Here is a 26,618-nt window from a genome sequence, read left to right as displayed (position 1 = left end):
TGCAAGCTCGGTTTCTATTTCAAAAATCACCGGCACGTGGTCCGAGTTTAGCAGTGTTCTCGTGCTGGCGGTGATGTTCTGCCTGACTCCCTTATTTATCATGATGTCTATGATATCCGGCTCGCCTCTAGACGGAAATATCGTAGGCTCGTGAGGCGCGACGACTACGGCGCCATAACGCTCGACGAATCGTTGGAGGCGTCGGCCGCTCGTGTTTGTCACTCTCGAGTGCCATACTTGGTTCTTCGAGTTGTAGTCGCCACCTAGTAGGAGTCTGCCTGGGAGCGACAGCAACTTATTTAGGTCTTCTTGCAGGAGTTGCTTCTTTGGTGGCTTGTAGATCGCACCGAATGTGATTCTGCCGTGTGTAGTTTCTACAGCAACGACTGTTGCTTCAGCGGCCTCCAGCGGTGGGAGGTGAACTTGATGGTGTTTTAGGGAGCGGCGAACGTAGATTGCCGTGCCCCCGCCACTCGTCTGTCGGTCGTTGCGGTGGCAGTTGTAGTTCGCAACGCCTACTCGGACGCCTGGCTTGAGGAATGTTTCCGTTATGAGGCAGACGTCTATGTTTTCGCGTCTCAGAAATTCGCGAAATTCGGCGGCCTGTTCGCGGAGGCCGCGGGCGTTCCATAGGCACACATTAATTTGTCGGGCCATGTTGCTGTATCGCGTTGGACTGAATTGCCTGCTGCAGTGCGGCTGTCATCTTGGCTGGGAGCTCGCTGACAATGTTCGCGACGATGGACATGAACTTCTCCATCATTGTGAACATGCGTTGCTCCATCGACGCCATCATGCGTTCATATGCGGCGCTCAGGCTACCGACGGCGTCGTGGCGGTCGGCTGGGGTTTGGTGGAAGCGACCGTTCCCGTCATGGCGGCCGGCATGCTGTCCGCCATTGCTACTGTCGACAAAATGGCGGTTGACTTGCTGGATGCTGCCGGGACGACGGCGTTCTCGCAGAGCCGGGAAGACGGCTCCGTCGGCCAATGACGGTGCGTCTTGTCCACCATTTTGTTCCGAGGGCGCCGGTGTTTCCCAGCGGCGCGCGCTCTGGTTGGTTACCGGGCTGCGGCTGGGCGCCGCTACCTGCGCGCTGCCCTGTCCGGTGAGCGGTCTTTGCGGTACGATGGCCGCTGCGGGCGGGGATTGTCCGCCATTGCTCGGGGCCGGCGGGCCGCCATTGTTCGAGGCCGGCGGGGCGGGAGGCGGGGCTACCCGGTCCTCACGCTGGTTGCCGGCTGCTCCTTTTGTGCTCGCGTCCGCGTTGGGCGCGGCTTGGCCGCCATTTTGCGCGCGGGCTGCTTTCGGCTGAGCTGCTTGTTGCTCTGCCATTTGATGAGGTGGGCGGTTACCGGGGCGTGGCGCAGAGTATCTTGACCCTCTGCGGCGACCTCGGCGGCTCTTTGTTCCGACTTCCTGTTCGGCGCCGCTCTGTCTGGCGTTTCCCGCCACTCGGCCGTTTCCCGCCGTAGCAGTAGCTTTGTTCTGCGTCTGTGCTCTGCGGAGACGGGCTTGGAACTCCTTGTGGCGTGGGCAGCCACGATATGTAGCGACATGCGGGCCTCCACACAGTTTGCATTTCGCTGGGAAGTCTTTATACGGTTCGCCGTTTTTGTCACACGCATTCGTAGCATGCGGCTCAGCGCATCGTATGCAAAATTCTTTCATTTCACAGTGACGATCCACGTGTCCTGGCTGAAGGCACCTGAAGCACTGTGCATGTCCTCCGTTGCGTCGTAAGCTCTCGACGGTGATTTCACACGCGCCTAACATTTTTAACTTATATAACTCGCGGTTCTTCTCCGTGTTGTCCGCTGTAATTAGCACTAGAGGACCGCGTCGGTTCGTCTTCGGGTCCCTCATTTTCACGACCGAGTGCACTACGTAACCGAGTTCCTCAAGGTCTTCTTTAATATGGTCTGCTGAGTATTTCATGGGCACTCTTTTGAATACGACCTTCAGAGGCCGTTTCCTGGAGGCTGCAAAAGTGTAGAAGCGCAGGCCTTGGCTCCTCGCAGTGTTATGTAGCTTATTGTATAGTTCGGTGGTTTGCACGCGCACTTTGTACACTGAATCACCGGCCACACACACGCGATAATTGTTTCTTCCCAGCACTGCGTTTAAGGCGATTTGCAGGCTGCGGTAATCTTTGTCGTATTCCAGCACTATTGGTGGTGGCGCGCGACCTTGTCTTGCACTGCTGGCCTGTTCTTCTTCCTCTTCACTATCGGAAAGGGCTTCGAACAGGTTTCCGGTGCTTATTGGCTGTTGTGTTGCCGTTGGTGTCGGTCTGGCGGTTTTCTTCGGCCTGACAAAGCCGTCTTCGCCGGTTCTGTTGCGTGGGCGTGCGCTACGCCGGTCGCGCTTTGTGGCGGGCTGCTGGTGTTCACCGCCATTTTTCTTCTTAAGGTACTTAGATACCTCCTTTTCTGCGATGTCGGTGTTTGCTCGTTTGCGAGTCACGACTTCTTCGCTGTTGCTCGTGGTTGCTTCCTGTTCCATCGGCTCTGCCCGATGTGTGGTTGTTGCAGTTGCGGATGGTAGTGGCAGCATGTTCACTAGAGTCTGCAGGGCTTCCTGTGGGGACTGAGTCTCGGAGTCACCTGTCGGCTGCTCCTGCATTTGCGCCGCGTACGATGCACTCGTAAGTAACGCGCGCGGTACACCCGGGTCGTCCGGAAACACTGTTTCGGTCGCGAGAGTGTCAAGCGGGACACTGTTGCGGCGTTGTCTACCGTTCACGACGACGTGTTGAGGGGGAGCACACTCGGGGAAACGCGGTCGTACTTCCGAGGTGCTCAACTCGCCTCTAGCAGCGTGCAGGGACGCGGCCCTGTCCGCTGTGTCGGTCGAAGTTGCTGCAGCGAGCGGTGGAGCGGAGCGCTCGGCGCGTGCGTCCGTCCCGTGCGGCATCGCTGGCTCGACGTGTGTGGCGCCCAGCGCGCGCGCCGCCCCCCTATATAGACTCTGGGGCCCCGCGGCCCGCCCTCCCCTCCCCCCACCACCGCGCACCGAGGGCATATAAGCGCAGCACCCGGGGCGCGCGGGCCCGTTGTCAAGGCAGCACCGGACGCCGTCGCGCACGCATATCCACGCCGCATCCGCATCCGCAGTAGCCATGGCCCGGACAAAGCAAACGGCCCGCAAGTCCACCGGCGGAAAGGCGCCGCGCAAACAGCTCGCCACCAAGGCGGCGAGGAAGAGCGCGCCCGCCACCGGCGGCGTCAAGAAGCCCCACCGCTACAGGCCGGGCACCGTCGCCCTGCGAGAAATCAGGCGCTACCAGAAGAGCACAGAGCTGCTCATCCGCAAGCTGCCATTCCAGCGCCTAGTGCGCGAGATCGCCCAGGACTTCAAGACCGACCTGCGCTTCCAGAGCTCCGCAGTCATGGCCCTGCAGGAGGCCAGCGAGGCCTACCTCGTCGGCCTCTTCGAAGACACCAACCTGTGCGCAATCCACGCCAAGCGAGTCACCATCATGCCCAAGGACATCCAGCTCGCGCGCCGCATCCGCGGCGAGCGCGCCTAAACCCGCACACCGCCAAACAAACAAAACGGCCCTTTTCAGGGCCACTAACGTCTCTCCGTCGCGAGCAAAACTTTGTCGGTCGCAACGACTAGTTCCCCACTCACTCTCCAGTCCAGTCGTCCCACCCCCGGCCCGGCGCCGCCGTTTCCAAAAAAAAAAAAAGCACCGCACCGGCCGAGCCAAGTCGCAAGCGTCAATAGCGCCACCCACACAGGCCACGGCACAAAACGTGACGCCCGGAAAGCAAAGCAAAGCAAAAAAGACTATTCCAAAACCACCACCAAGACAAACAAACAAACAAACGCGGCGCAAAATAAATAGGTAAAAATAATAAAAAAATAAAATACACTTTATAACACCAACCGCGCGCCGCCGCCCACGTCCGCCAACGACCCCACAATCCAACCACCGCGGCACGCAAACACCATCCACACATGAAACAAACAAACGCCAGCAAGCAAGACAGACAGACAGACAGACAACAAGGCAACCGACCGACCACGACACGACAATCAACACCTTCCCGACGTGCTTTGATGGCCCTGAGAAGGGCCGTTTTTGTTTTTGTCCGGGACCGCGCGACAGCCTCTGGTTGCGCGCCGGCCACCAGGCGACGGTGTCAACCGCCAACCCTTCCCTGCCCTTTTTACTTCTTCTTCTTGGGCGAAGCCTTCGCCTTAGACGGCGTCGCCGTCGCCTTCTTCGGGCGCGGCGCCTTCGGCTTCTTCGTCGGAACCTTGGCGGCCTTCTTCGCCTTCGACGGCGACTTGGCCTTGGCCGGCTTGGCCGCAGCCGCCTTCTTCGCACCCGCGGGAGCGGCCGACGCCGCAGACGCCTTCTTGGCGGCGCCCGCCTTCCGACCGGTCGCCGCCTTCACGCCGCCAGCCTTCTTTGCGCCGGCCGCACGGGCCCCCTTCTTCTCCTTGCTGGCCGGAGCGGCGCGCTTCTTCTTCGCACCACCGCCACCACGAGCCTTGCCGCCCTCGGCCGCCCCGCCGCCGGCGCCGGCAAGCTTGAAAGAGCCCGACGCGCCCTTCCCCTTCGTCTGCACCAGCTCGCCAGCCACGACGGCCGACTTGAGGTACTTCTTGATAAAGGGCGCCAGCTTCTCCGCGTCCAGCTTGTAGTGCGCGGCAATGTACTTCTTGATCGCCTGCAGCGACGACCCGCCGCGCTCCTTCAGACTCTTGATGGCGGCCGTCACCATCTCAGAGGTGCGCGGGTGCGCAGGCTTGGCGCGCGGCTTCTTCGCAGACGACGCAGACTTGGCCTTCTTCGTAGTGCCGGTGGCGGCGGGTGCCGCGGCAGTCTCGTTCGTAGCCGCCTGGTCTGCCATCTTTTGCTTGTTCTCTTTTCTTTTTTCCCCTTGGTTTCGCTTCCTTCTCTCCTTCGACGACGCACAACAGCGAGGGGCGCGCAGCAGAGAATAGCCGCGCACGCGCCTGGCCCAGCCAGTGTCGCGGGCGGGCGCGGACGGCCGAGAGAGCGGCCGCCACTCGGCGCGCCGCCGCGCCGCCGCGCCGCGCCTCCCGCGCTTGCTACCACCAGTCGCTACGGGGATGTCGACGCGTACAGACCACGTTAGCTGCGCTCTGGAGGGGACTGACCGCCGCGCGGTGGGGCTTGCCCCGCCGCCGGCCCCGTCAGTCACTCCACTTACGACGACCAGGCAAAGGAGGAGAGGAAATGATCTGCTGATGGCCACGGCAAGGAACTTGGACTACGATATGGATTATTCGACGGATGTTTCGACTGAAGATGATACTACTCGGCATTCTACTGCGTCTGCCACGCAGTACCGCCGAAAACGAAGCGACCCAGGACCTGCAACTCAGCCTGCAGCGGCCACGGACGACGGTTTCGTCAGACCACCGCGGAAAAAACAAGCCAAGAAGCAGCAGCCAGAGGCAACCACTTCACTACCGCTAAGCAACCGTTATGACGTCATCCAAGATGGCGGGACGGCGGCCGCGGACGATGCCGCACAGCAGCAACCGCAACAACAAGAACAACAACAACAACAACAGCCACTGCAGCAGCAACAACAACAGTCTACGAGGATACCGCCGATTGTTTTGCAGTATCCTAACTCTTACAAGGAACTGTACGACTGGCTGAAGAGTAATTTGAAACAACCTTTTACGGCAAAACAGGCTGGCGGCGACAAGTTAAAACTTTCTGTGGCCACTACTGACGACTATATGACGGTCATGGACATGGCTGGGGCGCGCGGGATACCAAGTTACACCTTCCCTATGGTGAGGCCACCGACGCTGAAGATCGTCCTGCGTGGAGTTGTGCAGTCTCTCTCCAATGAAGATGTCAAGGACGAATTGGCGGAACTTGGCTTCCATGCTTCCATCGTGGACTACCACAAGATGCCTGGCACGAACAAGAGATCTGGACTTCGCGTCGTCATCCTGCCGGACACGCCTGATAATCGGAAGATCTTCAATGTGACCCGACTCTGTGCCTTGTCTATCACTGTAGAAACACTACGAAAATCTCGTGGTGTTACGCAGTGCTTCAGATGTCAAGGGTTCAGTCATGTGGCTCGACACTGCACCATGCCCTTTGTGTGTGTGAAATGTGGCGGGCCTCATGACAGCCGACTGTGCCCTGTGCCAAAACAAGACCCAGCTAAGTGTGGTCTCTGCGGAGGAAATCATACAGCTAACTTCCGATCGTGCCCCAAGCACAAGGAAGCTAGTCGTCGGCAACGCGGGCTCCCTCCGCTTACTGCCAAGGAGAGGAATAGGAGGACCAACGTCGTCCGATGAATCCCAGCAAGCTCTCGCGGCGCTGCAGTATTTCCACAGGAGCAAGTGCCGCCGCTGCAGAGTCGCAATGCGACTCCCCAGCAACGCCGTTCGACTCCCTACATCATCCGGCACGACGCTGCCCCTTCAGCGTCGCCTCAGGACGGTTTTGTGGCTGATACAGCTGCTTTCCCGACTGCTCCCAGATGGCCCTCTACTGCGCCTGACCGCCAGCAGCGTCGTACGTCTCCAGCTGATTCCACTGATCTTGTTGACCTGCTCAAGACCATGATGACTGCAGTAACCGAGATGAGTAGAGCTATCCAGGCTCTCCCCACGACCCTTGCAGCAACTGTGGAGGCCACGATTCGAAGTGTCCTTCGACCGGCGAGCGGCTCTACCACACATCAACATGAATAGAGCGCGTCGTTTTGAAGATCTTCGCATTGTCACTTACAATGCTGATGGGCTGTATCACGATCTCCAAGAAGTCAAGCACTTTCTTGTGGACCATAACATCGACATCATGATGGTCACCGAGACGCACCTGAAGCCTGCTCTAAGGGCAAACATCTCCAACTACAGCTGCCATCGTACTGATCGCCTGACGCGAGGGGGCGGCACGGCCATCTATATCAAACGTTCCATACAGCATTACGCTGTCCCTCTTCCAGCCCTTCGGCAGATGGAAGCCACGGCTGTCGCAGTTGAGACGTCGGCGGGGCTCATCACCTTCATCTGCGTTTATCGTCCGCCGAAATATCACCTGGACGCTGACGATGCCGCAGTGCTGCTCCGGCTCCCTGGCAAGCTCTTCCTTGCTGGGGACTTCAATGCTAAGCATGCGGCGTGGAATTCTCTCCACACCACCTACAGCGGCAGACGACTTCTCCAGGTCCTTGAACGCACGAATGCCTACGCCTGTGGCCCTGAGGAGCCGACGTGCTATCCTTCCAGAGGCACGCCGGACATCCTCGACATCGCCATTACGAAGGGATTGCACCAGTTTCTGACGGCTGACGTCATTCACGAGTTAAACTCGAACCACCTGCCTGTCCTGTTCGACTTGGCGGTCGGCGCTACCGCCAGGCCGCGGAAGAACAACCTCCGCCGTACGGACTGGGAAGCATATCGCACCAACATCACGGCCGTGCTGGCGCCCCATCTGGACGCGGATCCTCCTGCTGTCGATGCTGGCATGGCAGTTTTTACTGATGCCGTCGCAGCTGCTCTGCACTCGTCAACTCCGCCATCGCGCGGCCCCTCTCGCCCGCGCCCAGGACTGTCTGCCGATATCCTCGACCTCATCAAAGCCCGGAACCGCCTACTCAAGGAATGGCGCTTAACTCGCAATGTGGAGCTTAAGCGAAGGATCAATCAGTTCCGCCGGGACATCAAGGCCGCCACAATTGAGTACCGGAATAGCCAATGGGCGCAGAAGCTCGAATCGTTCACTCCTGATCCTGATGCATGGGACACGGTGCGGTTTTTCACCAAGAGGAGGGCCACTATTCCACCTTTGGACGCTGCAGCTGGAGTGGCATACACACCGTCGGATAAGGCCAACGCCCTCGCTGACGTTTTTCAGGAGAACTTCCTTCCGGTAGCGGATCCCATTGACGCCCAGCATGTGCAACACGTCGAAGGCAGCCTTGCGGCGTATCTTACTGCAGAGGACGCAGATGACCGACTTCCACCTATTACCACGGACGAAGTCACTTCCAGTATACGGGCCTTGGGCACCAACAAAGCACCGGGAGCGGACGACATACCAGGAAGGGCGCTTAAGGAACTCCCTCATGCAGCGTTTACCTATCTCGCGCTGCTCTTCAACATTATCCTTCAACTGCAGGTTTTTCCTGCGGCGTGGAAGCACGCTATCATTGTGGCTGTCCCCAAGCCGGGACGCAACAGGAAAAATCCGCTTCATTACCGGCCGATCAGCCTCCTGCCGCAGTTAAGCAAGGTCTTTGAACGGCTGCTACTTCATCGCCTCAAGCGGATTATTGATCGCCGGCAGCTGCTACCCCCGGAACAGTTTGGGTTCCGCAGCGGGCACTCCGCGACACTTCAACTCATTCGCGTGGTTGAAGAAATTACGAAGGCCTTCAACAACAGGGAATATTGTGGGGCCCTGTTTCTTGATGTCAGTAAGGCTTTCGACAGCGTCTGGCATGATGGGCTACTATGGAAGCTGACTCTGCAGGGATTCCCGCGATCTGTCATCAAGCTGCTCCGTTCCTACCTGCAAGGACGGACCTTCGCTGTTCGCATCGATGATGCCCTCTCCACGGTTCGACCCATCGCTGCTGGCGTGCCGCAGGGTTCGGTGTTGGGCCCCACACTCTATTCCCTGTACACGTCTGACCTCCCTCGGCCTCCACGCATAGAACTGGCCATCTACGCTGACGATACCGCTCTCTTCACGCGGAGCCGCTGGTCCCAAGCGCTGTATCGACGCCTCCAGGACGCCTGTGCCGCCCTTGAAACCTGGGCCACCCTTTGGCGCGTTGGATTCAACGCTAGGAAGACTCAAGCTGTCATCTTCACCAGGAAGCGGGTTAAGCCTCCAGACCACCAGCTTCTGCTCTTTGGTGATGCTATCCAGTGGACGCCGTCAGCCACCTATCTTGGGGTAACCATGGACAGCCAACTCATCTGGCACTTACAGGTAGCCAACGTTCGCCGGAAGGTGGATCAACGACTGGGAATGTTGTACCTGCTCATTAATGAACGGTCTTCCCTGTCCATCAACAACGGGCTCCTGATATACCGGATGTTCATCCGTCCAGTCATGGATTATGCCTGTGCTGCATGGGGTAATGCGGCAAACCGCCATCTCCACCGCCTCCAAGCGCTCCAAAATAAAGCGCTCCGAAGAATTTTTCATGTGCACCCGCAGTTCCCATCACGGTACCTCCATGACGCGGCGTCGGAACTCGAGGTCCTCGCCAGATTTCAAGCAACAGCACGCAAGATTTATCACCAGGTCGCCGCCTCTGCTAATCCCCTATTGCGGGCGCTCGGAGCTCCTTCGGACGACAGAGATGTGTACAAAAACCCTGTTGCGCTGCTAAACAGGTAACAAGCACTTAGCCTGAAGCGCGGCTAAACAAACCAGAAACCCAGGATGCAATGACCTATCCCCCCAATACCGAAGACATACACCACTCCTGAAGTCAATCTACTTCCTATCCATCGAAGCCGTAGTAAATGCCTTCGGGTAAAAGCTACCTTGCCTCACTTGCAGTAGTTTGAAGACGTGGACTGGAGCGCTTGCTACCGCCCAACGTCCGACAGCCTGCGCGGAGCAGCCCCCAACCTGCGCCGCAACCACCCGCGCCATTCAAACCACCGAGGATGGGGCTACACACACCGACACCACGGTCGCCAACCAGTCGCCGCGGCGGCGCCGCAAACCACGGCCAAACTGCAGCCACCGCGCGCCACAGCCTGGGTCGGCCCGCCGAGAATCGCCGCCCCCGCCCAAATGCCGCCCCCACAGCCCCAGCCGACGACCCGCCACAATGGCCAAACCTTCGTCAAAACTCCCACACCGTCGCCGCGGCAGCCCGGCCACCGCGGCCGGCGCCACAGCCACACGAGCCGAGTCGTGCGGCGATGACGGCCGTGCACAAACGCACCTCCGCCGCCCCATCGCCTTCCGCCGTTTTCCCGATCGGCCCGCAGCCGTCGGGCCACGGCCGCGGGCCGTCCTCCTCCTCTCGCCTCGCCCGCCAACACCCACAGCCCTTCCAACACATTTTTTTTCTTTTTTCTTTTTTTTTTTACTTTTTTACGATCGCCGCCTGCGCAACATGGACCCAGCCGACGGAGCGCCAACCCCCCCGCCACAGGCGAAAACAAAACAAAACAAAACAACGATAAACAAACAAACAAAATAAATTACCAGCCAGCCCCAACTACAGACACACCGAATCTGCCCTCACAGCCGACCTTACACGCCTCAACGTCAAAACAAAGGTGGTTTCTTTCTTTCAACGGTTACCTTACCTTAGGTTACGTCAGGTTAGGCTAAGAAGGCGTCAGGGTTAGGTTAAGCGTTGACGTGACGTCACGTCTTAACGTAGGCGTTAAGCTAAGGTTGCGGTCACGTACGTTAGGTTAAGGCGACTTGGGGGTTGGCCTAAGAGCTTAGGTTAGGTTACGTTAGTTTAGTTTAGGTTAGGTTAGGTGGCTGCGTTAAGGGCTTAAAGAAGTTTAGGAGGTTAAGGCGTCGAGGGGGCCGCACCCCCTTAGCTGCTGCGGCTCGGCCACGCCACGCCACGCCACGCCACGCCACGCTTTGATGTTTCATAAGGTCGCGCGGCGGGTCGTCGGCACGCCGCAAAGGACAAAACTGCAAGACGACGTCGAAAAACAAACAACAGGTAAAAAATAAATAAGTAAGTAAAATAAACGACGCCGACAGGCGGGGATCAGCAGAACGAGCAGATTCCGGAGAGCGAACGAGACACACACGCACGCACGCACGCACGCACGCACACACACAAACCCCCCCGAGCCGAGAGAGCACAGCACCACCACGTGTCGGCCTCCGCTCACCCGACTCGGCTGGGCTGGGCTGGCGGCCGGGCCGGATGCACGTACACGTACGGCTACAGCCACTACCCGTACACAGCCGCTCTTCACGCAACACCAGCCAAATGGCGCGCCCGCGGCTCGTCGCGGTCGCGGTCGCGGTCGCGGTCGCGGTCGCAACGCCACGCCGGCACACTTTCGGCACCACCGTTTTCGCGCGCACCGCAAACAAAACGCAGCCGACACACACAGAAGAAAAAAAAAAAGAGCGCGAGACGGGCGGCGGCGCACCTTTCGCCAGCCGGCAGGCAATCGACTCGCCCAGTACGACAAACGCGCACGCCACCCCACCCACCAACCAACCAACCAACCAACCAACCAGTCGTCGTCGTCCCGAAATCAAACAAACTCTCAAAAGCACAGCCCCTGCTGCCAACGGACGCAGGCGCCACGCAGCTCCCTTCCCGCCACACTCGATTCGCAGCGCAACTCACCCGGCACACCGTCAAACGACGGGCTGGGCTCGCCGCATCGCCGCAACCTACACACCTTCCCCGCCACGACGCACAGCCCCACCAGACGCCCGTGCCGCAACGACACTACTGCACTACCACTACCGCACTACTCCTCTCGCCCTTGCCATACACGACACAACACGCCAAAAAATGAAAATCCAAATACAAACAAAAAACACCGCCCCCACGACCCACACACATGCACGGCGCGCCAACACACGCGAGGCAAGGCACGCAGCAAACGGCGTCCCCTCCGCGTCGCGCCATCAACCTACACACACAAGGCAACCAACAACAGCCAGCCAGCCAGCCCCACTCTCACGCCGCAAAAACAGAAAACACACCGAAACCGCCAAACGCCGCACATTCGCGCTTCGCACTTACCACACACCTCTCGGCATCCGTTTCGCACACAACGACGCGACGCACAATACATCATCACGGGCTACGCACGCACACCGCGACCCACTTTTTTACGACGCCCTCGGCAGAGCACACGTGCCCACGCCCACACACAGTCGACACAACGACGCAGCGCGCAGCAGACGCGGCCGCAACACATACCTCCCCGACGACGCGCCAACACCGCCAGCCACTGCTCACTCGCCCAAGCAACCCGTGCACACAACTGCCACACGCGTCCACCACGCCGCCGCCAACCACCCGCCCGCCAGGGGCGCTCACGTCCGCGACAACAGCGCGGCACCGCCGGACCGGACCGGGCCGGGGCCGGGCCGGGCCGGGCCGGGCCGGGCCGGGCCGGGCCGGGCCGAGCCGAGCCGAGCCGCCGCCGCCTCCTCTCCACTCGGCACGCCACGTCCTGCTTGCAAAACACATGGCTCGTCCCTCTGTACACACAACGCGCCTGCCTGCGGTCGCCGCCGTCATCTATCCACCTGCGCATCGGAGCCAGGCCGGCAAGCCCACACTTAAATAATGCACTTCACCAGCCAAACAAACCCACTCTTCCTTTCTTTGCACAGCGCATGCAACAGCAGCCCCAGGAGCCGGGCCCGCCGCCAGCGTCTCCTCCTCCTCCTCCTCCTCCTCCTCTGGGCACAGCCAGCCAGCCGTTCCCACCGCCCCGCCCCTGCTTTGCAGAACAAGAAAAAACGAAAAAGTACCAACACACGCACCCAAAGCGTAAGCCAGACAAGACCAGCCTCTCCAAGGCCACACACACGCAAAAAAACAAAAAAACAAAAACACTACAACAAAATAAAATAAAAAAGAAAAAGCAAGCTGTCGCCTCACCCCCGCCCGTCCCCCCCACCACATTCGCCCCCTCCGCTTGTTTTCCTTTCTACAATTTCCCTCTTTTCCACCCAATATCCCGCCGCGGTTTACGGGCACCGGCCGATTTTGCGCCCGCCCACATGTGTGCCTACTCCCCACCACCATTCCCTCCGCAGCCCGCAGCCCGCAGCCCGCTTTTCCCCCCTCCCTGCCCACACCACACCACACCACACCGACGGTGCTGACGTCGACACGCACCCAAGACAGGGGCCACGACCGTCTTTTTTCCTGGGCCCATCCCCTCACCGCACCTCCTTCCAATCAACCGCTGTGGCGCCTGTGTCCGCGCGAGACGCGTGCGCGCCGCCTCTCTCAACATCCGTCCGCCGTCCGCCGGCCGGCCCGTTTTTCGGCCCCCAGGCCATCCGTCAACCACCACTGCGCCCCTGCCCCTGCCCCTGCCCCTGCCCGCCCCGCACCACACCACACACCGCTGCTTGCCCTGGCCGTTGCCACCAAAGGCGCCAACCGCAGCCCGCGCGCGCCAGAAAGAGATGGCAAAAACTACAGGGACCCAGCCGACCGACGAAAATCAGAGCAATTGGCCGGGAGGATCAAAAAGAGAGCTCCGAAAACCACCGTAGCGAGGCGTGGGAGGAAACGTTACGAGAAGCAGAAAGGGACCAGGAAAAATTCTGGAAATTTCTTAAAACTCGTAAACTAAACACGAAACATCTACATCTACATGGGGAAGGAACGACCCCACAGACCGAGCTGAAGCACTGGCGGATTCACTAGAAAGGCAATTCCAAGCACCAGAAGCGGTAGATGACGAAACTGATGACCACCAGGAAATGGTACTCAGAAGGGTAAAACCGCATCCTAAGTGCCCCGATCAGAACATCTTTCACAATCCAATAAACGCAGAAACCCCATATCTTATCACATCACAAACATACACACATCCTAAGAAGGCATCAGGCCCAGATTCCATCAAACCGCAACTACTACATCACCTACCTCCAGCAACTATCAATTATCTATCTAACATCAATATATAATGCTTGCTTCAGACTAAACTACTTGGAAACAGGCCCGAGTCATCACTTTACCAAAGCCAAACAAGGACTTATTATTTCCGCAAAACTATAGGCCAACTTCCTTGGAAAGGTTCTCGGACAGCTCATTCAAACTGAACTGAAGAAATTCAATTCTTAAAGGATAACAACATAATCATCCCACAACAATTCCGATTCCGCGAAGAACACAGCACCACCCACCAGGTGACCAGACTAGTCGAGCACATATGTCAGGCCAGAAACATTAGACACAGTACTGGAGCAGTCCTGCTTGACATTGGAAAAGCATTCGGATAACGCCTTATCTACAAGCTCCACCAGTACAACTGCCCCATCCACATTATTGCTTCTTTTCTCCGCAACAGAGCATTCTATGTCCATGTACCAGGAGCGGCAAGTAACACTAGATCCATAGAGGCTGGAGTCCCGCAAGGCTCGGTGCTGGGGCCCATTCCCTACTCAATATACACAAACAAACAGCTGGGAGGACACTTGTCACTATTTGCAGACGACACTGCAGTCTACTGCAGCAGTTCTAACCTGCAATATAGAGTCACAAAAATAGAGCAACACCTACAATCCATCCAGAAATGGGCTAACCAATGGAAACAAAAAAACAATAAACGCGGAGAAAACCCAAGCAATACAATACGATTCACATTCAAAAACAATACCTCCTAACCTGCATATACGCCTCAGAAATAACAATCTTCCATGGTCAGGCACAATAAAGTATCTAGGCATCAAGCTGGACAAGAGGTTGACATTTAGAGACCATGTTACACACGTTTGTAACAAGGCTGCAGCAGCAATATTCAGACTGTACCCAATCATCACAGGAAACAGAATAAATATGCGCGCCAAAAAGAAAATCTTCAAAACCGTCATAGGAACCAGCCATCACTTACGGCTCTGAAAATCTGGTCAATGGCCGCAGACACCAACATAACAAGAGTAAAAAAGGGTGCAGAACAAATACTTCAGAATTGCTGCTGATGCCGGCCGGTACCAGACAAACCGAGACATGTACACAAACCATAACATACTCAAAATCCCGGAAATCATCCAAAGAAAAATCCATAAAGTTTTGTTTTTTTTTTCCACCAAACCACGGATTCGAACCACCCACTCATCAGAAATCTGGGACAAAATCCACCCGACCCAAGAACGACATTTCCCATCACGACAAAACACCACAAACTACAACATACCATGATAAACAAAAATAAAATAAAAACACCATAACACTCACTTAAACAACAAACATCTACACACACCCAAGAGACCCTATCATCCCATCATTTTGTTACCCAACATAATCAGACATAAGGCAGGGATCAAGGACAGATCCGGTCCTTCGAGTACAGGGGGTAAAAAATACCCATCAGACCAGCTCTCTCTCTCTCTCTCTCTCTCTCTCTCTCTCTCTCTCTCTCTCTCTCTCTCCTCCTCCTCCTCGCTTCTCCGTGCCGACGCTGCCCCGCACACGCGTTCGCGTTCGCGTTCGCGTTCGGCCGACACCACACGACAGGTCTTTGGGGCCCCGCCACTGCGCACACGCACGCCTCCTCCTCTTCCTTAGTTCTTTTTCGCTTTTCTTTTCTCCCCCGCCCCCCGCTCTCACCGCCACATCATCCCGCAACCCTTGGGGGATGTTTCCCAACATCAACGCGCCCCAATTCCACTCTCTGCCCGTGCCGCACTCTCCACTTTGCTTCTCCCCGTCCCCTACACACACGACTACCGAAACCCCGGTTGACACACCTTCTCGTAGGACAGGGGTGCGTGCGTGCGTTGTCTTGACGGTGACAGCAACAGCAACGGATCCGTCCATCCCATTCCCCCCCCACTCGGCAAGGGGGGCACACACGAACGCGAAAGAAAGGGCAGGGCAGGGCAGGGCAGGGCAACTATCTCGTACACATTCTTCCTCAGAACCCACATATCACATCAACGAACGGGAGGCCAATTGCGGACTCAGCTGTGTCAGGCAAATCCAACCCAACCAACACCTCCCACGGAAACCCTGACACTGATCCAGCAGTACGTCCACATACATCGCCACACCAAATACGGGTGACGAGTGAGCAACAAATGGAACAATACACAACAAGGCTGACCTAATAAAAACTGCACGTCACGTCATACCTTCCAGACAGACGCAGTTCCGACGGGACGGCGGAACCGTATACGTACCTTTCAGCCACAACAACCGACCGACTGGACACGCCCGCGTCTCCAGCCAGCCAACCACCAGGGCCACACAGCCCGCAAGTTTCAGCGTCAACACTTCTTAACGTACGTTGCAAACTTTTCAAAACATTGCCACACACACACACACCCCACGAAAAGCGTCAACCTCTCTCACACTGGATACACTCAACACTTTTTGTCGGCGGAGCTTGAGGCCAACGGTTGACACACCCCCACCGGCCACACAGGTTTCCCTTTGAAAATTGCAGTGACGGAGACGCGGCATTACGAGAGGGTTGTTTCCGAGAGCGCGAGCTGGACGGAGCTGCGCCGCCGCCGCCGAGGGGTAATGAACGCACGCGATGCCGCATGACAGCCCATCACCCAAAGTTTCACCCACAACTGCACAGGTCGCACCCCCTTTTCGCGCCATACTAGTGTCGATCGTCAATTACAGCTCACGGTGTTCGCATTTGCCACTTGACGGGGGAGGGGAAAACAAAACAAACATCTGACACGCCATGTGTTTCTCTCTCTGTTATATCTAGGTCATTGGGCAGCCACTGTAAAAAATAATATTTTTACGACATGGTTGGGTAAGTGATTTAAAGACAACAATTGTGGGTCACACACCATAGACCATTTCGATAGTGTTCTTGTTCTTCTCTTTTTCCTTTTTTTTTTTTTATCGCTCAATTGAAATAAAACCTGGGGATGATGCAATGCTGCGATATGGCACAACCGTCGTCCATTGTACACAACTCGGGAACAAAAAGAAACCAATTCAGGGAACGTTCGTTCCTTCACAACGTTTCTTTCAACGCACTTGGTCTTTACCATCCTGTATTCAAACACATTTTCCTTTCATCAAAACTAGGGCATTTCCATAACAGTTTGTTTCCGTTTCTGTGAGCACAATACTGCTTCTTCGACGTCATTTCACCATCTTAACTAGACAAACAACAAAATAGGAAAACAGCCTTGAGAACCCCGTCCACCAAATTTCAGTTAGCACGGCATCCAAGATTCTTTTCCGGGGAGTGCGGTGCAGCTGACGCTGCTCAGACCATATACCGTCGCCAGTCTCACTCAACTCTTGCGCATTCCATTCTACGCTACGTGACAATGCAAAAATGAATGAATCAAACCCGCCCAGAGAGCGTCTTGTGCGAGGGGACACACGATATAGAGAACAACAAAACACACAGGGGACACCACCAAAGTTGGAGAGAACGTTTCCACCACGGCAGACACTTACAGCAGCCGCGCCGTTACGCGCTTTTTTTTTTTTTTTTTTTTTTCTCCCCCCCCCCCCCCCACTGCACACCTCCGACACCACGGGAACGTTCACCGTCCCGTTGCCCTACACTGGCGTTTCTTTTCAACCCCCCACCCTATTCCTCGCTCCCCGGACATTCGACCGATCACAAAGTGCAACCTCTCGTTACCGTCGGGTGCCCCTCTTCATCCCCGGGGCGCCAACAACAAAACAAAAAAAAAAAAAAAAAAATTAACCACTCAACTGAGCGGAAAATACACGTACATCCAGAATGACGACACCGCCTCCACAAACAAAAACCAGACGTCAGACGTCAGGTCGAAAGAGGGCACCGTACGTCGTGGCGCGTGGTCTCCTAACTCACCTCGCGCGTACAAATACAAATGCGTGTCTCCTCACGTTCACACACACCTCCACGCTCCACGCTCCACTTTTACGTCGCCCAACCAACCAACTAACTTAACCCACCCGCTCGGCGTAGAAGCAGCTGTAGGCGGCAACGTGTTGTTTCTCACCCTCGCCACCAACGGTGTGACATCCGACAATCGCGGTTTGCTTTCCTTCCTTTCCGTTCCACACCTCCGGCCATACCATGCAAAAAAAAAAAAAATATATATATATATATATATATATATATATATATATATATATATATATCAAAACAAGCCAACTCCAGCGATCCGCCCCCCTGACACCAACACGTCTCGAAACACCCACGCCCACGACCCGGCTGTGGCTAAAGTGCGTATCCCAACGTCACACCAAAACCAAAGGCGCCGGCGCCGCACCACAGCTACAGCTGTGCCGCCGTCCACCCGCTCACAACAACAACAACAACAACAACAATTCCGCCCTTCCCGCAAAGGCATTTTGGTGGCCCTGAAAAGGGCCGTTTTTTCTTTTCTTCGCCGCGCCGCGGACGAGCCTCCTATTTCCAAGAGCCACCTCCTTACTTGGAGCTCGTGTACTTGGTCACCGCCTTCGTGCCCTCGCTCACCGCGTGCTTGGCCAGCTCGCCAGGCAGCAAGAGCCGCACAGCGGTCTGGATCTCGCGGGACGTGATGGTCGAGCGCTTGTTGTAGTGCGCCAGGCGAGAAGCCTCGGCCGCAATGCGCTCGAAAATGTCGTTCACGAAGCTGTTCATGATGCTCATCGCCTTCGAAGAGATGCCCGTGTCAGGGTGCACCTGCTTCAGCACCTTGTAGATGTAGATGGCATAGCTCTCCTTCCTCCTGCGCTTCTTCTTCTTGTCGCCCTTCGAAATGTTCTTCTGCGCCTTGCCAGCCTTCTTGGCGGCTTTCCCGCTAGTCTTGGGCGGCATCACGAACAAACAGGCAGGCAGGCAGGCACGCGCAGTCAGTCAGTCAAGCGCTCCGCTCCAGTCAGCGTCTCCCCACACAGTGGCACCCGCCGCACGCCGCCGCCGCACCTTTACCAGCTCGCCCTGCTGCGGCCGCCGACCAATGGGGCGCGCGCGCAACCGGCCGCCGCACCCGAGCCCATAAAGGACCCCCACCCCGCCGGGGCACGGCACGCACGCACGCACGCACTCCGCTGCTCGACTCGCTGCGGCTCGCACCGTTTGCGTTGTGCTTTTCTTTCTCGCTTCTTTCGAAACTAGCCCATCGCCATGTCCGGACGCGGAAAGGGAGGCAAACTTGCTGCTGTGGCAAAGCTTCTGCTCACGCTGGCAGGAGACGGCCGCGGCAGCAACAAGAAGAAGAATCGCAGCCGACCGCAGCACAAGAGGCAGTGCTACCGCTGCCAGAAGATGGGTCACGTCGCCAGGTCGTGCAGGGAAGCAGTTGCGTGTTTGAAATGTGCAAAGGCACACGATACACGTGACTGCGACAAGCCTTCAGACGTCGCGCCAACGTGCGTAAACTGCGGCGGCTCGCACGCCGCAAACGCACGCAGGTGCGCATATCTGAAGCAGCGGAGACCACCAACAACAACCGCCAAGAAAGCGGTACACGAAGAAGAGGCGGCCGTTCCGCCACCCCCGCCCAAGAGGGACAACGGGGCGGCCGCAATCTCGCCCAGCGCCGCTACCGACGACGCCGTGGCAGCCCTCAAAACCGCGATGGCGGCAGAGAGAGCGGCCATGCTGAAGGAGATCGTCGGTCTCCACCGGCAGCTGCAAGAGTTGCGAGAGGAGCTGCGACTTTTCAAGAAGGCGCCGCCTGTCCCTGCGCCCGCCGCCCCCGTGAGGCGGCCAGTGGGGGTAGACGCCGCCACACAGACGTCCACTGACTCGCCTCCTGCAACGATGCAGGCGGCTTCGAGCATGGAAGTCGACGTCTGGACGCCTGCGCTGTCCACTCCCTCGGAGACAGACGTGGAAGAAGCAGCACAATCCGAGGAAGAGATGCCGCCGGCTTCTTCGCAAGTCGAAGAAGAGGAAACCGTCGAAGAACTGCCCCTTCCGCTTCCGGACGAGCGGAGCGTGCAGCCCTTCCTGAAAAAGATCGTGGCGTCGCTGAAGGACGGGTCGTATCCTCATGGGGACAACCCGTACCCCTTCACGCCGGCACACGCAAAACCATCACTACCTCACCAACCGTGCGATCTTCGCCACACGCGAGGCATGTTGCGTGAGGTGGTAACGAGGAAGGAGCTAATACTGCTCAACAGCCGCCCCATCTTCACCCCCTCCGACTGGGAACACATCTACCTGGTCGCAGAGAAGTGGGTGAAAGAGGAGTGGCGCTCCGGCAGGCGTAAGCCTGCCCCAGAGGACATGCCAGCGACAAACTACTTCGCTGCTTTAAACTCAGCGGAGTAGCCAGAGGCCCATTCAAATCGTGAGGCCATCCACACCACAACACAGAGGAGAAAGGAGGAACAGCAGCACCGCTGCTTAGCCTCCATCATCTCCGGACAGAGGCTGTCCGTGAATTAAGCGAGACGAGACGAGACGAGACGGCGCCGGCACGCACTCCGCTGCTCGACTCGCTGCGGCTCGCACCGTTTGCGTTGTGCTTTTCTTTCTCGCTTCTTTCCAAACTAGCCCATCGCCATGTCCGGACGCGGAAAGGGAGGCAAAGTCAAGGGCAAGTCAAAGTCCCGCTCAAGCAGGGCTGGGCTCCAGTTCCCGGTCGGCAGAATCCACCGCCTCCTGCGCAAGGGAAACTACGCCGAGCGCGTCGGCACCGGGGCGCCCGTCTACCTCGCCGCCGTCATGGAGTACCTCGCGGCTGAGGTGCTCGAGCTGGCCGGAAACGCGGCCCGCGACAACAAGAAGACGCGCATCATCCCGCGCCACCTGCAGCTCGCCATACGCAACGACGAGAAGCTCAACAAGCTCTTGTCGGGCGTCACCATCGCACAGGGAGGTGTCCTGCCCAACATCCAGGCCGTCCTGCTGCCAAAGAAGACCGAGAAGAAGGCCTAAAAGAGAGACAGCGCAATCGGCACCGCCGCGTGCTCCCTTGCCACGCAGCGCGCCATTTGCCGGCTCGGCTCAAAAACAAAACAATCGGCCCTTTTCAGGGCCACCACACAAACCTACGTCCAAAGCAGAATTCCAGTCGTTCGTCGCACCACTTTTCTCTCTCTCTCTCTCTCTCTCTCTTTCTGTGTACGGTTTTTCCTTCTTACACACACAGGCGCCGCCATCTTGTACACACGTACTTGGCCACCTCCTCCACTCCACACACGCACGCACAGTCTCGCGACCATTAACCAGCACACGTGGCGCACAACAACACACCTCAAAAATAACCCCTCGGCACTCAGCCGCGCCGCAACACACAGCCCATCCACCGACAAAAAGCATACAAGCAAAGAGGGAGGGAAGGAAGGAAGGAGCTCACACAACGCAAGGGCACGCTTCCTTCCCTCCCAACCGCACCGCACACCACGTCAAAAAAAAAAACTCCAAACAAAACTAAAAGGCCAGGTAGACTAAAAAGGAAAAGGAAAAAAAAACCAGCAACACAGACTCTTTCGCACTTTTCAACTTCCGAACACTGTGGTGGCCCTGAAAAGGGCCGTTTTTCAATCTCTCTTTCCTTCCTTCGGTCTCACACCGCCTAACCGCCGAAACCGTACAGGGTGCGCCCCTGCCTCTTCAGGGCGTACACCACGTCCATGGCCGTCACAGTCTTGCGCTTGGCGTGCTCAGTGTACGTCACCGCGTCGCGGATCACGTTCTCCAGGAACACCTTCAGCACTCCGCGCGTCTCCTCGTAGATCAGACCAGAGATGCGCTTCACGCCGCCCCTGCGCGCCAGGCGGCGGATCGCGGGCTTCGTGATGCCCTGGATGTTGTCGCGCAACACCTTGCGGTGCCGCTTGGCGCCACCCTTGCCGAGCCCCTTTCCTCCCTTGCCGCGGCCTGTCATTCTTCTTCTTCAAGCGTCTCAACCACAATAATATAAAAAAAACAGAAAGCAAGGCAAGCTCCTCACCCGGCGCTAGCGAGTCGGCTACTGTTGTGGCGCCCAGCGCGCGCGCCGCCCCCCTATATAGACTCTGGGGCCCCGCGGCCCGCCCTCCCCTCCCCCCACCACCGCGCACCGAGGGCATATAAGCGCAGCACCCGGGGCGCGCGGGCCATGAAGAAGAGGTTGAACTGCAATTGCGGTACCTCAAATCCAAGAAAGCTGGCGGCCCCGATAAGCTGACGAATGCCCTCCTCAAGCAGCTACCCCCAGCTTCTATTCCCATCCTGACGGCCACCTTCAACAACATCCTCACAACCAGGCAATATCCCACTGCCTGGAAACATGCTGAGGTGGTCGCCATCCCCAAGGCTGGGAAGGATCTTCGTTCCCCTGCCAGCTACCGCCCCATCAGCCTCTTGCCCGCCATTTCCAAGGTGTTCGAGAGGCTGTACCTTAAACGACTGCTCATCCATATTGCTCGAGAACGAGTCCTCCCTGATGAGCAGTTTGGCTTCAGGCAGGGACACGCAACTACCCACCAACTCCTGCGCCTTGTAGAAGAGGCACTGGACGCCATAGAACGTAGGGAGTACTTCGGGGCCATACTCCTCGACGTGTCCAGAGCGTTCGACTCGGTCTGGCACGAAGGGCTGCTCTACAAACTATTTTCCCTTGGCTTTCCAGTGTCTCACGTAAGGCTAATAGCCACATACCTGGAAGGTCGCACCTTCCACGTTAGGATCCCTGATGGGAAATCTACCCGACGACGCATTAGGGCAGGAGTACCACAAGGCAGCGTACTTGGACCGCTACTCTACTCCCTCTTCACAGCCGATCTGCCCTCTGCGCCGAGGGTACATTTAGCTCTCTACGCAGATGATACTGCACTCTTCTCTCGTTCTCGGAGTGCGGCAGGTCTACAACAGCGGCTCCAGGGGGCTACAGAATCCTTAACCGATTGGGCTAGGACCTGGCGTCTGGCATTTAATCCCTCCAAGACCCAAGCCCTTATCATCTGCCGACGCCATATTCCCATTCGGCTCCCTCAGGTGACGGTCCTTGGTACCCCAGTCCCCTGGACTCGTACTGCGAAGTACTTGGGTGTTACCCTGGACCAGCGCCTTACCTGGCGCCCCCACATCGACGACGTGCGTCGTAAAGCAATGGGGCGGCTCTGCCTGCTCTATCCTCTCATCAATCCAACCTCTACACTCCCCACACACCTTGCTGTTAGATTGTACACCTCCCTTGTTCGTCCCATCCTTGAATATGCGGCGGTGGTGTGGGGCAATGCTGCCCCCACCCACCTCCGCCGACTCCAAACCGTCCAGAATCGGGCTCTCCGGCGTGCCCTCCACCTCCCTTTCGACTTCCCAACCCAAGAACTCCACAACCTGGCCGACGTGCCGTTCCTTCGCACCCGCATCCTATCTGCAGCCAATTCCTTCTTCCAACAAACACGTCACTCTCCTAATCCCTTAATCCTCTCCCTGGGTACCCGTGTTCATCGTCTGGCCACCACTCGATGGCCAGACCTTCTTTTCCGCCCCCCATGAATTCACATCATCGATCATCCACCATCATGTCATGAAATTCACAGTCACAAGCACACCACCCCCCCCCTTTCCACCCACTCGTCCCCCCCCAATGATGGCCTAATCACGACAGGCCCTTCCTCTTTCCACTTCTCAAGCTGTCACTCTCTGACTACTTTCTCTTCCCCCCCCCCCAAACCATCACCTCAAAACTGTCTGCCATCATCAAGACGCCGCTACGAGGACGAGGCGGCCAGGATAATGGCCTTTCGATTTCACTCACTCTAACTATTCCTCCTACTATCCTTTATTCTATAACTTCGTATAATAGTATTCCTGGCTAATCAATGGGCCGTTCCTTTTCCGCCATCTTCTACTGTTCCTTTCTCTGTCCTGTCTTCTTTCAAAAAAAAAAAAAAAAAAAAAAAAAAAAAAAAAAAAAAAAAAAACAGCACAACAGTCAACCAACAACAATAAGTAACGACACATATCTCCCAACGTCACGCCAGAAGGAGAAGCACATTACAGGTGCTAGAACTTCATTAACAGCTGAGGGTTAAACCTCCACCATGTGCGCGGCGCAGCGCGGGCGCGCGGGCCCGTTGTCAAGGCAGCACCGGACGCCGTCGCGCACGCATATCCACGCCGCATCCGCATCCGCAGTAGCCATGGCCCGGACAAAGCAAACGGCCCGCAAGTCCACCGGCGGAAAGGCGCCGCGCAAACAGCTCGCCACCAAGGCGGCGAGGAAGAGCGCGCCCGCCACCGGCGGCGTCAAGAAGCCCCACCGCTACAGGCCGGGCACCGTCGCCCTGCGAGAAATCAGGCGCTACCAGAAGAGCACAGAGCTGCTCATCCGCAAGCTGCCATTCCAGCGCCTAGTGCGCGAGATCGCCCAGGACTTCAAGACCGACCTGCGCTTCCAGAGCTCCGCAGTCATGGCCCTGCAGGAGGCCAGCGAGGCCTACCTCGTCGGCCTCTTCGAAGACACCAACCTGTGCGCAATCCACGCCAAGCGAGTCACCATCATGCCCAAGGACATCCAGCTCGCGCGCCGCATCCGCGGCGAGCGCGCCTAAACCCGCACACCGCCAAACAAACAAAACGGCCCTTTTCAGGGCCACTAACGTCTCTCCGTCGCGAGCAAAACTTTGTCGGTCGCAACGACTAGTTCCCCACTCACTCTCCAGTCCAGTCGTCCCACCCCCGGCCCGGCGCCGCCGTTTCCAAAAAAAAAAAAGCACCGCACCGGCCGAGCCAAGTCGCAAGCGTCAATAGCGCCACCCACACAGGCCACGGCACAAAACGTGACGCCCGGAAAGCAAAGCAAAGCAAAAAAGACTATTCCAAAACCACCACCAAGACAAACAAACAAACAAACGCGGCGCAAAATAAATAGGTAAAAATAATAAAAAAATAAAATACACTTTATAACACCAACCGCGCGCCGCCGCCCACGCCCACCAACGACCCCACAATCCAACCACCGCGGCACGCAAACACCATCCACACATGAAACAAACAAACGCCAGCAAGCAAGACAGACAGACAACAAGGCAACCGACCGACCACGACACGACAATCAACACCTTCCCGACGTGCTTTGATGGCCCTGAGAAGGGCCGTTTTTGTTTTTGTCCGGGACCGCGCGACAGCCTCTGGTTGCGCGCCGGCCACCAGGCGACGGTGTCAACCGCCAACCCTTCCCTGCCCTTTTTACTTCTTCTTCTTGGGCGAAGCCTTCGCCTTAGACGGCGTCGCCGTCGCCTTCTTCGGGCGCGGCGCCTTCGGCTTCTTCGTCGGAACCTTGGCGGCCTTCTTCGCCTTCGACGGCGACTTGGCCTTGGCCGGCTTGGCCGCAGCCGCCTTCTTCGCACCCGCGGGAGCGGCCGACGCCGCAGACGCCTTCTTGGCGGCGCCCGCCTTCTGACCGGTCGCCGCCTTCACGCCGCCAGCCTTCTTCGCGCCGGCCGCACGGGCCCCCTTCTTCTCCTTGCTGGCCGGAGCGGCGCGCTTCTTCTTCGCACCACCGCCACCACGAGCCTTGCCGCCCTCGGCCGCCCCGCCGCCGGCGCCGGCAAGCTTGAAGGAGCCCGACGCGCCCTTCCCCTTCGTCTGCACCAGCTCGCCAGCCACGACGGCCGACTTGAGGTACTTCTTGATAAAGGGCGCCAGCTTCTCCGCGTCCAGCTTGTAGTGCGCGGCAATGTACTTCTTGATCGCCTGCAGCGACGACCCGCCGCGCTCCTTCAGACTCTTGATGGCGGCCGTCACCATCTCAGAGGTGCGCGGGTGCGCAGGCTTGGCGCGCGGCTTCTTCGCAGACGACGCAGACTTGGCCTTCTTCGTAGTGCCGGTGGCGGCGGGTGCCGCGGCAGTCTCGTTCGTAGCCGCCTGGTCTGCCATCTTTTGCCTGTTCTCTTTTCTTTTTTCCCCTTGGTTTCGCTTCCTTCTCTCCTTCGACGACGCACAACAGCGAGGGGCGCGCAGCAGAGAATAGCCGCGCACGCGCCTGGCCCAGCCAGTGTCGCGGGCGGGCGCGGACGGCCGAGAGAGCGGCCGCCACTCGGCGCGCCGCCGCGCCGCCGCGCCGCGCCTCCCGCGCTTGCTACCATTCGAGTGCGAGATGTCGCAGAAGACAGACGTGCGCGGAGCGAAGGGTGTGGCGGATCGCCGTCCGGCGGGGCTTGCCCCGTCGGCGGCCTCATCCCGCCCCCCATCTATGACGACCAGGGCTATGGAGGAGAGGAACAAGAGTATGACGGACCCGGCTTCGACCATGGACCTCGATTTGGCCGATTTCTCCGACACTTCCATCGACGATGACGTCGTCCTGAGGCAGACACCATCGACGGCGGCTTCTCGGAAGAAGAGGGGCACTGATGGTGGTTCACACGCGGCCGACGTTCCCGACGATGGATTCCGCAAGCCGCCGAAGAAGCGCCAAGCTCGGACGGCGCAAGTACAGCCGCAGGCGGCGGATATTCCGGTACACAACCGGTTTGACGACATCCCTGAAGACACCGACGATGCAGCTCAGCCTAGTCTCCAGCACCAGGCGCAGCAGCAGCAACCGCAACAGCAGAAGCGCATTCCGCCTATCGTGCTGCAGCTTCCCTCGTCGTATAAGGAATTTTACGAGTGGTTAAAGCAGCACTTAAAGCAGCCTTTCACCGCTCGGCAGACGGGCGGTGACAAACTGAAGCTTTCGGTCTCCACCCTCGACGATTATACCACCGTTATGGACTTCCTGGGTGCGCAAGGGATTCCAAATTACACTTTCCCGGTCGTTCGGCCGCCGACGCTGAAGGTGGTTCTTCGTGGGATTCTGGATTCACTCCCTAACGACTGGGTCAAAGAAGAACTAGAAGACCTCGGCTTCGCCGCCACGATCGTGGACTACCACAAAATTCCGGGCACTAACCGTCGGTCAGGCCTCAGAATTGTAATCCTTCCTGACACGCCGGACCATCGCAAGATTTTCAACGTCACCCGCCTTTGCGGACTTGTTATGTCTGCAGAAACACTCCGCAAGTCACGTGGGGTGACGCAATGTTAC

General features: G+C 57.7%; 1 protein-coding gene across 1 annotated transcript; it reads left to right on the top strand.

Annotated features, from left to right (window-relative positions):
• Positions 1-5,092: 5,092 nt before the first annotated feature.
• On the top strand, positions 5,093-6,313 carry LOC126285048 (uncharacterized). The gene is made up of 2 exons (XM_049984371.1): positions 5,093-5,515; positions 5,615-6,313. Exons 1-2 carry the CDS (start codon positions 5,093-5,095, stop codon positions 6,311-6,313), a joined length of 1,122 nt encoding a protein of 373 aa, XP_049840328.1.
• Positions 6,314-26,618: the final 20,305 nt, after the last annotated feature.

The sequence above is a fragment of the Schistocerca gregaria genome, chromosome 8 (genome assembly GCF_023897955.1).
Source record: "Schistocerca gregaria isolate iqSchGreg1 chromosome 8, iqSchGreg1.2, whole genome shotgun sequence".
NCBI lineage: Eukaryota > Metazoa > Arthropoda > Insecta > Orthoptera > Acrididae > Schistocerca > Schistocerca gregaria.
The sequence above is the reverse complement of the archived record's forward strand: the minus strand, read 5'-3'. Positions and strand labels throughout refer to the sequence as shown.

Coding starts and splice junctions, on each gene's coding strand:
- LOC126285048 (XM_049984371.1), top strand. CDS start 5,093: ATGTCGACGCGTACAGACCACGTTAGCTGCGCTCTGGAGGGGACTGAC. Junction 5,516..5,614: donor CGGCGGCCGCGGACGATGCC/GCACAGCAGCAA, acceptor ATTGTTTTGCAG/TATCCTAACTCTTACAAGGA.